At 48.5% G+C, this 14,409-nt stretch overlaps 1 protein-coding gene across 1 annotated transcript in view; it reads left to right on the top strand.

Annotated features, from left to right (window-relative positions):
* Positions 1-14,409, top strand: part of Rgs9 (regulator of G protein signaling 9) — a 69,335-nt gene that overhangs the window by 54,287 nt on the left and 639 nt on the right. The window contains exons 16-18 of the mRNA XM_050164322.1: positions 1,875-1,960; positions 4,841-4,958; positions 12,919-13,403. Of these exons, the coding sequence (XP_050020279.1) occupies positions 1,875-1,960; positions 4,841-4,958; positions 12,919-13,403 (689 nt within the window). The remainder of the gene's footprint in view (positions 1-1,874; positions 1,961-4,840; positions 4,959-12,918; positions 13,404-14,409) is intronic.

Raw genomic sequence — 14,409 nt, 5'->3', positions numbered from 1 at the left:
GCGTGGAAACTGCTTTGCCAATCCCGTGAGGTAGAAAGGCCTACTGGTTCTTTTTCTCTTATCCTCGGGCTAGACCTAACCTCTGGCCTTGGACATTACCGTAGAAGTGGTGTGTGTCTGCGGGCTTCTTGTGCTGCGGTTAGGTTGCAGGTAGTATCAGCGACAACAAGACAGATGAAAATAATTACTGTGAGCTCTTGAAAACTTATAAGGCACAGTCTCTGTGCAAAGCAAGGCAGCTTGTCTCCAAAAAGATTCCCCGGGGAGGTTCCTCCAGAGTCTGGCTGGTCTAAGCTTTCAGCGGGGACGGAGATAGGACGACAGCTTCTGCTCTGACAAAGCCTGAGACCCGGCAGGTAAACCTTGTGAGAATTCAGGTAGCTTCTGGATCATTAGTGAGACAGTAGCAGGGTGGAAACTTCCAAGGAATTGTCATGAATCTGAGAGAAAATAACTTTCTGAAAAAAATTCCGAGAAATTAATTTCCCCATTCCTTTGAGTGTGTGAGTGTGTGGGTGCACGCGCGTGCCTGTGTGCATGCGTACGTGCACATACGTGTGTGTGGAGGTCAGAAGACAACTTTGTGTTCTCTCTTCCCACCATATGAATTTCCAGGTCATCAGGCTTGTTGGCAAGTACCCTTAGCCACTGAGCCACCATCCTGGCCCAGACATACCTAATTATTTTTAAAAATTTTAAAATCAATTGACTCTGTGTGTGTGTGTGTTCATTTGTTCTCTCCTTCCACCATGTGAATCCTAGGATCAGACTCAGTTTGGTGGCAAGCACCGTTCCTCAATGTGCCATCCTGCTGGCTGCACAAAAGCTCCCACCTGAGTTCCAGTGGCCAGCACCCCATGTCAAAAGCTGGGAGACAGAGACAGGAGAATCCCAGGGGCTTGCTCACCCCCTACCCAAGGCAGATGAGCTCCAGGCTCAGCAAGAAATGTGTTACCAAAGTAAAGTGGAGAATGATCGAGAAAGAGACTTGGTGTCGACTACTGCATGCATGTACACAGATTCACACACCTTCTCACCACACATGCACACTGGCCAGGATGAGGCGGAGGCTTCTCATGATGGGTGTATGTCTGCGTGGGTTCTTTACAAAAGAATGCTGTGTGTCTGGAGTTGATGCTACGTCTCTTAGGGGCCATTTCTTGTGGTGACAAGTTCCACATGACCCGATGGCTTCGTTATCCCTATTCCCAGATTCCACCCTGTTTTTCATAACCGCCACGACTACCAACTAGTCTCTAGGATTTAACAAACCTTTGAGACTGTTCTCCATTGCTGGGTTGCCGTGGTGAGCATTGCCTGTTTTAGCTGTGAGTGGAGTTTTCAGGTAGCAACTTCCCTACCCTGCTCAGCTCCCCCATAAGAGAGACTTTTCAGTATCTTGCATTGTCCTATCTTACCCTGAACTCCAGGGAGAAGTGGGTGGCTATGGGGCAGAAGTGGGCTCTATCTCCACAACCACTAAGGGTGAAAGTTTAATGTCTTCGTATCTCTTGTTGGCTTTACAGGCTCACAGCTCTGAGGATTTTAGTGTTGGGGGGCTATGAATTGTGGTCCTATAGACTCTGGTGGTTGTCCCACCCTTGGAGGTCATGATTAGGTAGGACTGGGGTGACCCCAAGGACGTACATTTCTGAGTTCTCTGGGACAACTTGGCCCTGCCTGGTCTTGAGCTTCACGCCTGAGCTCCACGGCTCGCAGCATCTCCCGAGCATGCCTCATGCAGGGAAACAGATTTCTCTTATCTTGCAGTCCCACCAGGGGACAGTGCTCGGAAGTGACGGTCATATTCCACTCTATCGGATGCACCCCCTCTCCCTGGCTCATCACCACTGTTTTCTTTCCGTTCCCCCCAGGATTCTTATGCTCGCTATTTAAAGTCTCCGATCTATAAAGAAATGCTGGCCAAAGCTATCGAGCCACAGGAAACCACCAAGAGAAGGCAAGTGGAGTCTCTTTAATCGCTGGCCACCCACTGTTTACTTTAGAGACGTGAGGGGCCCCGTGTAGCCAAATGGCTGGAGTGGAGATTTGCTCAATGGCATCGCTGGGGGCTGGAAAGTGGTGTGCAGTGAACGTGGGCCTCATTTGCTTCGAAATGCCCTCCAGCAAGATTCCCTTAGTAATTGCCTCCGGTAAGTTTTGTTTCCTTGATTCTAAAGGGCCCTGAATATCAGACCGGTAATTATGAGTACACAAGTGGAAACATCTCATTTTTTTTAAAAATCACCCTCCCTCGCTACCTCCAAACTGATGAACAGGAGTTAATTAAGGCACACCCTTCATATCTCTGTTGTTCCAAGACCCTGGGGGGGCGTTGCACACCAAGAGAAAAGGCTAGACGGTTGAAAGAGGCAAACAGTAACACCCCAACTGTTCTTGGTGCCTCTGGAGACGACTTTCTACAAGTCCATTAACTAGCTGGTAATTTCTATCATCCAGTGTCTTACAGAGACACCGGGATAATGGATGATGTCATACTCCAAGGAACAAACTAAACTTTTTTTTTTTTTTGGTGGAAATGGAAAGGGGTACTTGAGCCATAAAGATTATTTAAAGATTTAAGAGTACAACTGGGTGGTGGTGGCGCACACCTTTATTCCCAACACTCGGGATGGGAGGAGGCAGGGGCAGGCGGATCTCTGTGAGTTTGAGGCCAGCCTGGTCTACAAGAGCTAGTTCCAGGACAGGCACCAAAGCTACAGAGAAACTCTGTCTCGGAGGGGAAAAAAAAAGATTTAAAAGAAATAACAGCTTAAACAAAACTGGAAATTCTGGCAGAGGTTTTATTTTGAAACTGCCCCTGTGGTCAGTAAATGCTCCTATTTGTTCAGCCAGTGCTGGGCCCATATTCAGTTCAGTCACTTCAAAGTGTGTGGGGGAGGGAAGTGGGCCTCCTTTATCAAAGGAGCCAATGAAAAAAAATGTGCCACCTTGTCCTTGAGGGCAGCAGTCCTGTGAGAGAAAGTGGGCTTGTGGCACCGTTCACAGGTCACTGAGTAAAGAACGGAGTCCAGTGGCCCTGGGAACTCCAGTAAAGGCCACAGTGAAGCCCAGAGATTCAGAAAGGGTGGGGGTGGGCTAGGAGATAGTTTGTCTCACCACTTCCGTCCTAACGTTTTATGAGTTAGGGCAGGCACGGGAGTTCAGAGAGGTTCCTTCCTGGGTACAGCCGGGGCATGGAGTGCCTCGTGGATGGCAGAGACCTCTGCTGGTTGTACTTGACTTTGGCAAGGGACATCACAGTCTGGGAGTGCTGCCACCCTATTGGGGGTGGGAACAGGTGTGAATGTTTGCGTGCATGGTGTGTGCCAATGGAGGGGACGCAGTGGGAGGAGCCCAATCCTTGGCTCGCAGGTAGACGCGAATCTTTTAAAAGTTAAGGTGCAAGCCTTCCAAACTTTGGCAGAGTTGGTGGCATTAGTTAGTGCCCAGTTTTTTTTTTTTTTTGAGAGTATCCTGCCTCTCTGCATAGAGACAAGGGCTTGGGGCTCACACAGAAATTAGGGGTTGGTCCTCTGTCTTTAGTCTGTTGTTGCTTCAGAAATCTCCTCAAATCTGTGTACCCCATCCCTCAGTCCTGAGGCTATATGTCTCAGCTCTGTTCCTTAAGCCCTTCAAACCTTGTCCTGATTTCTAGAATGTGGTAGCCAGTTTGGCCACAGAAATCCATATTGGGCTGCGGAATAAGTTTCTGATTTGTCCTGAGATATGGAATGTAAGGAGGGTGGCTGAAGCTTACTAAGCCTCTGAGGAAACTTCCACTGGGGCCAGCCAGCCTTTTGGGACAGCTCCTCTCTCTCTCTCTCCATGTATGTGAAGGTCAGAGGACAACCTTAGGTGTTATCCCACCCCCTTTTCTTCCTTCTATCTATCTATCTATCTATCTATCTATCTATCTATCTATCTATCTATCTACCTATCTATCTATTTTTTGAGACAGGGCCTCTCTTTGGCCTGGAGCTAATGGAGTAGGTCAGGCTGAATGGCCAACACCCACTTTCCACATTGTCTCTCTTCCCAGCGCTGGCATTACAACTGTGTACCACCAAATTGGGTTTTTTACATGCTCCTGGGGATCAAGTTCTGGTCCGTATACTGTCAAGGAAGCTATCTCCACACTCTTACACCTTGTCTTTTATTTTATTTTTTATTTTTGAGACAGGGTTTCTCCGTAGCTTTCTTGGTTCCTGTCCTGGAACTAGCTCTTCTAGACCAGTCTGGCCTCGAACTCACAGAGATCTGCCTGCCTCTGCCTCCCGAGTGCAGGGATTAAAGGCGTGCACCACCACCGCCTGGCACACCTTGTCTTTTAAAACACATACTCTGAGGCATGACTCTTCCTCAAGACTCAAGCTCTCAGGGGCCCACGATCCAACCCCACTATGTACCATCCAACCCTGCTGTGCCCACCATCCAACCCCCACCATGCCCTCTTCTTTGAAGATCTTGCAGAGAGAGCATTGAGATCTTGACGACCTTGCATTGACACAACATATTGAAATCTAAACACTGTAGAAGGCGTGTCTGTCACCACCACCATCATCCAAAGAGTCTTCCTAGGGCCTCACCTGAAATCTGGTGGCAGCTGAACTCACTCAGTGTGGCCCCATCCTCCATGAGGGGAAAGAATGAAGGTTGGGCGTGGTTCTGAAGGTCCTCTTGAAGTTCACTGGCAAAATGAGGGGTTATGTCCCAATTCTGATCTAGCTCCAACCTCGACCAGGCATGTCACCTGACATGTCAGTGTCCCCAGGCGTGTCAGCGTCCCTAGGCAAGCTGTCTATTTTTCTATCAAGCACTCATCTCTCTTTCCTTGTAGCTCCACCCTCCCATTTATGAGGCGCCACCTGCGCTCCAGCCCGAGCCCTGTCATCCTGAGGCAGTTGGAAGAGGAAGAGAAAGCTCGCGAAGCGGCCAACACAGTGGACATCACCCAGGTCATGAGCAAGCTGGACCGCAGGAGCCTACTCAGAAAGGAGCTGCCTCCTAAATGAGTTTCTGATTCCTGGGGTGGGGCACGTGCGCTTGGGAGAGGCAAAAACATAAAGGATTAGTCTTTAGAAAGTTCATTCTCCATCAGCAAAATGTAGGGTCGAGTGGACTTCTAGCCCAAGAGTTACATGGCTTTGTTTTCCTATTCCAAGTCACCAAGGAGCAGGGCTGGTGATGGTAGAAGGTTGTCTCATGAGGGAGCAGCCATGCCCACCCATATTGCTCTAGGGAGCTCGTATGGTTGGACACATAGGAAAAAAGAGGCTATATTATATACTTCTTTATCAAAAAACTGACCAAGGCTACTTCTTTGAGGAGTGATTGTTTAGAATAGCTTTGCGAGACTTCTCAAACCCACCTCTCAATTTAGATGCCACTTCCAAAGCAACCTGAGATCCCTCCACAGGGCTCTTGTATACAAGGCCCATCCCTCGTCTCCTCTGTTACACCTGCCTAAGAAGGCATGGCCGGGACACGGTTCCTAGTAAGCTTGTTCTTAGCCACGGTTACTTCTCTATTTTCCCATCCCCTTATGTATAATGTATGGATAAATCACTTATGGGGATGAAAGACTTAGAGGAGGCAAGGAGAAATGTCCTGTTGAGATTATCTCTTTTGTTAAAGAACAAAGGCACTGGTGCTTGTATGTAGGAGGAAGGATTGTGGACACCAGATATCCTTTGGGCAATAGACTTTGATGCTACCTTTCTCTGTCACTATAGACTAGGCTCTCTCAGTGTTCGGGGGGAAAGACAGAGCTCAGTCTATGACTTTGAGGCCAACCAGGTTATTCTTGAGGATAAATAACCCTACATACCTGTATGCAAAAGAGAAAGCAACCAGTGTAGGAGAGCAGTCTTCTAAAGCAGGAACCGGCACACATTCCACAAACTTACTGAGTTCCTTCTATGTGCAGGGCATGGATGAACAAAAATGACATTGTTCTTCTCTAATAGAGCTTGTGGTCCAGGACTGACCAAAGCAATTAAACAGTCAGGTAGCCTTGATGGTGCAGCACTGGGCTATAAACCAGAGTGATATGCAATAGTAAGCATTTATTGTTCATACATAGGAGTCATCTGGGTGGCTCTGTTGTTCTTCGCTTGATTACCTCCTGTGTCTGGAGTTTGGCTTACTGAAGCTTGGGCTGGATCAGTGTGACATGTCTGCTCTGCTTCATGTTTCTCTTCTCTTCCAGCAGCCCTGCCCAGGCATGGCCTTAGGGTGGTGGCCGAATTGCGAGGGAGAAGGTAGAAGTGCATATGGCTTTCCGTGTCCTCATTTCATCTTTTCTTGGCCAGAGAAAGTCACAGATTCCTCCTAGATTAGGGAGTGAAGAAACAGGGCGGGGGATGCAGATCAGTGTGTAGGGCGCTTGCTTGTAAGCATGGAGTCATGGGTTCAATCCCCACCACCACATAGAACCAAGCGGGGTGGTGCACACCTACAATCCCAGATCTTGGGAGGCGAAAGCAGGAGTGTTAAGAATTAAGGTTATGCTTACATACATAATGAATTTGGGGCCAGCCTGGACTACATAAGACCCCGTGTCCATGAGGGGGAAAGAAGTAGGGAAATAGACTCTTTTTGTTTTAGTAAAAATATGTCAGAGTCTGTTTAAAAATATGTGGATACAGGGAAGGGTATAGAATTGAGTTAATTGTAGTAATTGCTACAATTACTAAAAATAGGATTAAAAGCCTATTGAATAAGTTACAAGGGAAACGAATCTGATACCATGATAAGGAAGTTGTGTTCTGTGTAGACTTAGCACCTCTTGGAAGCAGTGATAGAGGAATACAGGATGATGAATAGTCATCATGGGATGTGGACCAAGCAAGGAAAATGCCCCATAGAGAGAGGAACTCTAAGGACAAAGCCCCAGATGTGGGGAAGGGTTTGGGGTGAACTGAAAAGCTGGGTGGATGGAGCCTGGTGGATGAGAAGGACATGGTACAAGGCAGGGTGAGAGAGGTGGGCAGGGCCACGTCACTGAAGACTGTCTAAGCCGATATAAGTAGCTCGTGGTCATTGGTTTCCTGCTAGCAAGAGAATCCCAACCCCAGAGGGGAACAAACACTTCCCAGTTCCACGAGTTCCTCTGAGATGGCACCACGGATATGGTTTTTAAATTTTCTTTTGAGGAATTTTGGAGTCCCCAGGCAGAAGCTTCAGGTTATGAGCCATTATAAACTGAGTGGAAGCTGGGCGGTGGTGGCGCACGCCTTTAATCCCAGCACTCGGGAAGCAGAGGCAGGCGGATCTCTGGGAGTTCGAGGCCAGCCTGGTCTACAAGAGCTAGTTCTGGGACAGGCACCAAAGCTACAGAGAAACCCTGTCTCTAAAACAAAAACAAAACAAAACAAAACAAAAAAACTGAGTGGAAGGTGGGGAGGGGCAAAATCTAGCTTACTGCTTGAAATCTAATTCCCAAAATTAGGAAGTTCTGTACATGTGTGTTACATGACTGAATGAATGAACAAATGAGCTAATGAGTGAATGAATGAATGAATGAATGAATGAATGAAAAGAGCTCTGGGTTCGGAGGATGCCTCTTAGACCTTGGTCCAGTTCTTGAGCAACTCACAGGCCCTCTCTGCTTAGTTATTTGTGAGAAGAGGGGCTGTCAGAAGATCAGCTCTGGAACTAGGATAGCAATTTTACTTGAATATTTAGAATAGGAGGAGATTTAGGTAATTTTTAAAAATTTACATTCAAACAACCATAAATATATTATGAAATGGAATGCAAAATGCGCATGAATTTTTAAGGCTGACATTGGAGACATCAAAGTCATTTCATGCTCCGCTCTGCAGGTTCAGGCATTGCCCTCCTAAGACTCCTGGGGGATGTCTGTTTACCCAGCTCTCCTGCTGTTTGGCCTACTTTAGGGGGAAAGTTGGAGAAGCTTGAAACTGGAGAATGTTTGCTGCCCCTTCTGATCACCTCACGTGAGCTGCGATCACACCAGCAGCGTGGTGGCTAGAGTGTTCGAACCACAGGGTTCTTCAGGCACTCCTCAGGGCATCCATGCCTAGATCCGGTTCATCTTTGGCCTGTCCATCCGCCACCCCACTCCCCAGGCTTGTGCTTGCCGAGTCCTTCATTCTCTGGAAGACCACAGGGTGCTGCTTCGGGTTCTTCCCCACATACATGGGAATCTACTCAGTGTCTGAGACACTGGGTCCTGCCCTCAGTGAGAGTCACAGGCAATAGACAGTCGGTGAGCATTCACTTCTGTGAATGAAGAAATAAAGATCCGAACATTTTCCACACAAAGGAAGGTACAAGAGAAATGGCTTCACTCTGGATTGCTATAACAATCCATGATGTGTGTGTGTGCGTGTGTGTGTGTGCGTGCAAGTAGAGGCCAGAAAAGTATGTATATATTTGCAAGGTCTTAATATGTAGTCCTGGCTGGATTAGAACTCACTGTATCTACTAGTATGGCCTTGAACTCACAGAGATCTGCCTGCTTTTGCCTTCCAAGTGCTGGGACTAAAGGCATATACTATCACATAATGTTCCCCAAATGCTGATTTTTATAAGAATCAGTAGAAGAACCGCTGGGGGATAAAAATATGCAAAGTGGTCTTTTCCCTCATGGGGTTGATGAAGGTGTGGGTGCAAATGGCTGTACCATGAGGCAGAGTGTGGTTAGGGAGCTACCAGTTAAACATGTGAGGGCTGCCAAGATTGGGAGAGAATAGTTTGGCTTGAGAGAAGCTTTTGGAAGATGTGTGGTTAGAAGCGTCAGGCCTAGGCCAAGCATGGTGGTACACACCTTTAAACTCAGCACTCAAGAGGCAGAGGCAGGCAGATTTTTATGAATTTGAGGCCAGCCTGGTCTACATATGAGTTCCAGGACAGCCAGAGCTACATAGTGAGACCCTTTCTCAACAGACAACAAACAAACAAAAAGAAGGGCCAGGCATCAGCACAAGTCTTCTGTGTGTCGCAACCACTCAACATTCTGCAGTGATAGTCAGCCTCTGTTACATGCTGGGCATCGTCCAGGTGCTGTAGTCTGGGCCTGGGGTAGAGGGGGCAGGGGAGAAGAGAGGAGAAAGACCCCCCCATTAGCTACTTACAATTAACAGGAAAGACAAGAATGTGGCCAGTTGAATTATAGGGAAGTCCCATGATGCTTTGGGAGGTGATAGTAAGAACCACTAGCTTACGGAAGGGTGGAGACTCTAAGGAGACTAGAGGGGTCCTGGGTTCGGTAGTTGGTGTACATGATTAAGACCAACGGGAAGCCTGGACCACCCATCCTAGAAGGTTCTATTCATCATCCAGCTTGTAGGACTTCGTATGTCTGTGTGGCATCCCTGTACCTCAACACCAGACGTCAGCTCTTTTCCTCTCTCACTCCTGCCTTGTCCCTGGTGTCAGAGTCTGGCAGTGCCAGCTCAAGTCCTGAGAGCTATAAGGAGATTCACGGGTTTGGTAGCAAAGGGGCCAGAGGGCTCTTTCCAGTTCTGAGGTGTTGAAAGGGCATCTGTGGCTGCTGCCACAGCTCTAATGGGGGCAGAGGCTCACGTTAACTTGTTAACCAGGAGCAAACATAACAGTAGCCCCTCAGGGCCCATTTGTATCTCAATAATATTTAGATAATATTATTGCTATATTTAAATCGTTCTCAGACACCATCTTCATTTCTTAGTACTAGGATTTAACCACATAACAAGCTTCTCTGCCCATGGAGTTTACTATGCTAGATTGTATTATTCTATAAGGTTCTAGGATTTCCTTTGTAGAATTCTATTTTCCTGTTAGATTTTTTTTTTTTAAGAAATCATTACTTTCGTGATGGGTATTAGGTAAAAGATACAAGAGCCAGGGGCATGGAAATAAGAGTAAAGCACTTAGAACCATGCCCAGCGTGTCATAAATGCTCAACAAATGCTGGCCACTGCCACCTTCTCATTACCACAGTCCTCACCTTTACCATCACGGCCATCGTCGTCATCATTGCTGTCACCACCATCATCACCAGTCCCCATCATCACTACATCCCAATCACCATCATCACATCATCTTTACCATTATCAGTACCATTTCCACCACCACCACAGATCACCATCATCTTTACCATTGGCATCACCATAAGCATCCCCATCATTATTATCACCACCATTATGTCATCGTTATCATTATCGTCATCAGCACCATCACTGCCATCATTATCATCAGCACCATCACCACCATAATAGCAATCCTCCTCACCATCACCCTTCTCCATCATCCCTGTCATTCTCACCATCAGCATCAACACCACCACCACTTCCACCACCACCATCACCACCATTATCGTTGAACTCCCTAGACCCTTCGTCATCTTGAAGTAAGCACCTGCTTCCTTCTGTCAGCGTTGTTCAACACAATCACCCATTATTCTTTCTTGTCTAGGTGTTACCTTAGCAATATTTAAATCATGATTGTCCCAAACCATCTCACTTCTCTCTCAGCATCCTCTGCGCTCTCTAGACAGCTTTAGGTTATGTTCGAGGGATACAATATATTTCTATGTCCTCTAGCTTCTAAGAGAAGGCTGATTAGTAACAGGGTAGTGACCAGCAGAACCCGTGACCCCAAGTTTTATGACGGAAGCGAGGGTCATTTCCAGCTAGGAAGGTCTTATGCCAGACTGTGTTCAGTGGGGGGTGACTAACCAGAGAAATGATGTCCTCAACTATGCTGACTTTTCCTTATGAGACCAACTTTACTTGCTTTTAGGGAAGAGGGGACGGGCACAACAGGAAGGGACATTAGGGGGCCTGGGTCCTTGCATGCTGGACGTGGCCCACAGGTCTTTGATTTCTCAGCTGGTTTCTGATGGAACAAAATGAGTAGAGATGCTGCACCATCTGCTTTTTCTTCCATTAAAGATCCTGTGATTGTGTCTGCCTGCTAATGTACCATCTCATTTCATGCTCCCGCCCTCCCTCTTTGGGCTCCCTCGCACAATAAAACAAGCTGCTCACAACAAATCTGAATCTGGTCCTGCTCATCTGTTTCCTGCCGCATTTCTTCACCGCGTGTCTTGCATGCCACTTGCTTTGCTGCTCATGTCGTTGGCAGAGGGCTGGGTTACAGAGCACAAGCAGGAACAGAGTGGGGGGGAACTCACGGCTTCCTTGTGAGAAGGAACTAGAAAAACAAAAAAACAAAAAGCAAAAAAAAAAAAAATGAAACCAAAGCAACTGGGAGAGTGGCTGTTTGCCCAGAAGGGACCATCTCTGCCTAAGTAAGTGAGAAGGGAAGGCAATGACATTGTCATTCATCTTGAAAAGGAGAAGGTTCTGGGGAAGGAGTGGGATGGAGGGAAAGAGGAGGAGAAAGGTCTTGGTTAAGTCCCTTGATCTCCCGGAGCCTCAAACTTCTTATCTCGAAGGTGAGGTGATCTCAGGAGTTTGTGAGCTTTCCAAGGCAGTGAGGTTGACGTGAACTTAGTAGGGACCTCACTGGTACCCCACCCAGAACATAGAACCCACACAGGCAATAGGATAGTAGCACACGTTAGTGGAACCCTGGGGGCTCTGGGGTCAGGCACCTAGGCTCAGAAGCACATTTAGTCATTGTCTTAACTTGCTATTGCTGCGTAACAAATGAGCTCATTCCTCTCAGTGGTCCCTGAGTGTACCTCACTTTACACTGGCCCTGGATCATTTGAGTGACCTTGAGACCAGGCCTCACTCTGAAGTCAGTAGCCTCCCTTTAGTCTGAGGGTCTGAGGGCTGAGCTATGTGGTTATTGCAGAGAAGGTTTGTTTCTCAATGTGGTCCTTTCTAGGCCTCTCTTGGAAGCGGTAGTGGCTCTGCAATCCATAAGACACCACCCACCTCTCCTCAGAACTTCTGCCCATGCCTGGCTTTCATGTCGTATGTAACCATAGCAGGCTCTCAGGAGGAACCCAGCCGCTCCTCCCATCGACTCTTGTGGCCTGCAAAGGAAGAGGTGACAGTGAAGAGTCAGAGTGGAGATCTCAGCTTTAATTCCGTTGCTCAGCTTGGACAAAGTTCCTTTGGGTTTCTTGAGCTGAGTAAATTAATACCAGACCCTCCTCTTCTGCCCCAACACGCTGGACTCTGGGGCCATGGTGGCCAAGGCAATGAGATACTTCCTTTTTCTCCGAGAATCACAGAATCACCTCCTCTAGAATTGCCTGTCTCTCTACTGCAAACTTCTGAGGTTCTACACATTCAGCTCCCCCCCCCCCCAGCTTGCCTTGCACAGTCTGAGGAGAGGTCTGGGCAGGTCCCAGGATCGCAGCCCCTAAAGCATCGTCAGGGTGGACACAGGAGGTGGATGGTTGTGGTGCCAGGCATGGAGGCTCAGTAGGGCACCATTGCTGGTCTCTCTCTGTGCAGCGCTGTGTTAAAATGTTAAATGCCTTCCAGGTGGATATATGGCTCAATGACAAAGCACTTGCCCAGCATGGGCAACATCATGGGTTAGATTCCCAGCAAAGTATACACACACACACACACACACACACACACACACACGCACGCACACACACAAAACAACAGCAAAATAGTGTCAAATGCCTCCAGGTCTAAACCTGTGGTCAATGAGAAAGAAGCGACACAGGGTAGAAAGGACAAAGGCATTTGGAGACTTGAGTTGAGGGGTAACCAGGTTCAACATGGTCACACTCCATCGTCCCAGGACTGGAAGAAGGTTGGTTTGTGACAAATGAGTCCCGGCAAGAGGCATTGTTTGGCTATACCATTATCACAGGTACCTCGGGGTAACCTTTAAATCAGTTCCTCCAGAAGGCAACCAGAACAGGTCGGCACTGTTGCCATTGGAAGAAGGTTAAACAAGCTGAGGACGGACCCTCAGCCCTGGTGGCTGGAGACTCCTCATTGAATTTTTTTTGTTGTTGTTTCTCCACAGCCAGGTCTGCACTTGGCTCCCAGCCCTCACCTGGCCGTGTATACAGGGACCTGCGTGCCTCCCTCTCCTTCTGGTCCCTTCTCCCCGGCCTGTCGCTCCCCCAGGAAGCCCTTTCCCTCACCAAGCCGCTTCATCCGACGGCCCAGCATTGCCATCTGCCCCTCGCCTATCCGAGTGGCCCTGGAGAGTTCTTCAGGCCTGGAGCCCAAGGGGGAAACCAGCTGGTCTGGTGCCAACAGTGGGCCCTCAGTCACTGAGAGCAGTGATACCTCTGTTGACCACTCAAGACCTCATGGCCAGCCCAGGGCCCCTCCCAAGACCCGTACGGCTCTGTCCCTTGGAAGGTTCCTGAGACGGGGCTGTTTGGCATCCCCGGTGTTTGCCAGGCTCTCTCCCAAGTGCCCTGCTGTTTCACATGGGAAGGTGCAGCCTCTGGGGGACATGGGACAACAGCTGCCCAGGCTGAAAGCCAAGAAAGTAGCCAAGTAAGAAGCCACAGGGGCTGGTGTTGTGCACGTGGACAGTGGGTGTGTGGGTGTGGGCATGGACAGTGGTGTGGGTGTGCACTGTGCCTTTGTGATATTGATGGAGCCTTGGACTTGTGGAGACCAGACACATCTCTAAGTCACCAAATGCCCCAGAAACTCAGTTCCATTGTCTATCCCCCTTCCAGAGATGGTAAAAGGGCAGTTTCTTTCTTTCTCTGCTCACTCTCCTCCACACACTTACCCGGCCCCTAGGCTAATAGTCACTGCATTTGTGAAAAGCCTCAGCAGTAACCACAGGCTATGATGTCGCTAAGACATGATTCCCAGGAGCTCCGGCCCTTCTCCTCCATCCCATACCCTAAGTGCCATGGTCTCCTTGGTCCTCACAGATACCTGTCTGCTATCCTAAAGGGTCCCCCAAAGATACTTGTTTCTAGGGTGGTCTGAAATAATGAGTTTCAACTTCCACCTGAGCTACAGTGGCTCCTCTAAACTCCATTTTGGGTAGCTCTAAAAGTCTGAAATCTGAGAACCTCAAGAGTCCCAAGGTAGCCACTATGTGCAGAGCAGAGTCTGGAGTGTTCGAGAATGCCTGGGCCCACAGCAGAGAGCCCACTGCAGCTTCATCTTTCTTGGGATTTGGAGGGGACAGTCAGAGTTACCTCCAGACCAAGTGACATAGTCCTCCACTTGGCCCTGCCTGAGCTTTGAGAACGTTGCACCAGGCAGATGTCTTAGACTGTCACGGAGACCCAGAGAGTATGGTCTCTTCAGCACAGTGAGTGGGGGGGTACAGCAGGGAGCACTGGCTACTATCCGCTTCTTGCCTGTGTGGCTTGGAGGAGGAGATTGGCTCTGTTGCTTTAGGAAACGACGAGGATTTGGTGTGAGTCTTTTGATTCTCCTCAGCTGGTTCTGCTGAGAGACTGTTCTAGCTCTTCAGCTACGGTCCCACTTCACGTGTGGGAATGAGACTTCTAAAAGGCTGCCTTTCCAGTGTCCT

The sequence above is a fragment of the Alexandromys fortis genome, unplaced genomic scaffold, assembly GCF_014885135.2.
Source record: "Alexandromys fortis isolate MF-2015 unplaced genomic scaffold, M_Fortis_MF-2015_v1.1 scaffold_156, whole genome shotgun sequence".
NCBI lineage: Eukaryota > Metazoa > Chordata > Mammalia > Rodentia > Cricetidae > Alexandromys > Alexandromys fortis.
Note: the sequence above shows the minus strand (reverse complement) of the source record. Positions and strands in the feature narration are given on the sequence as shown.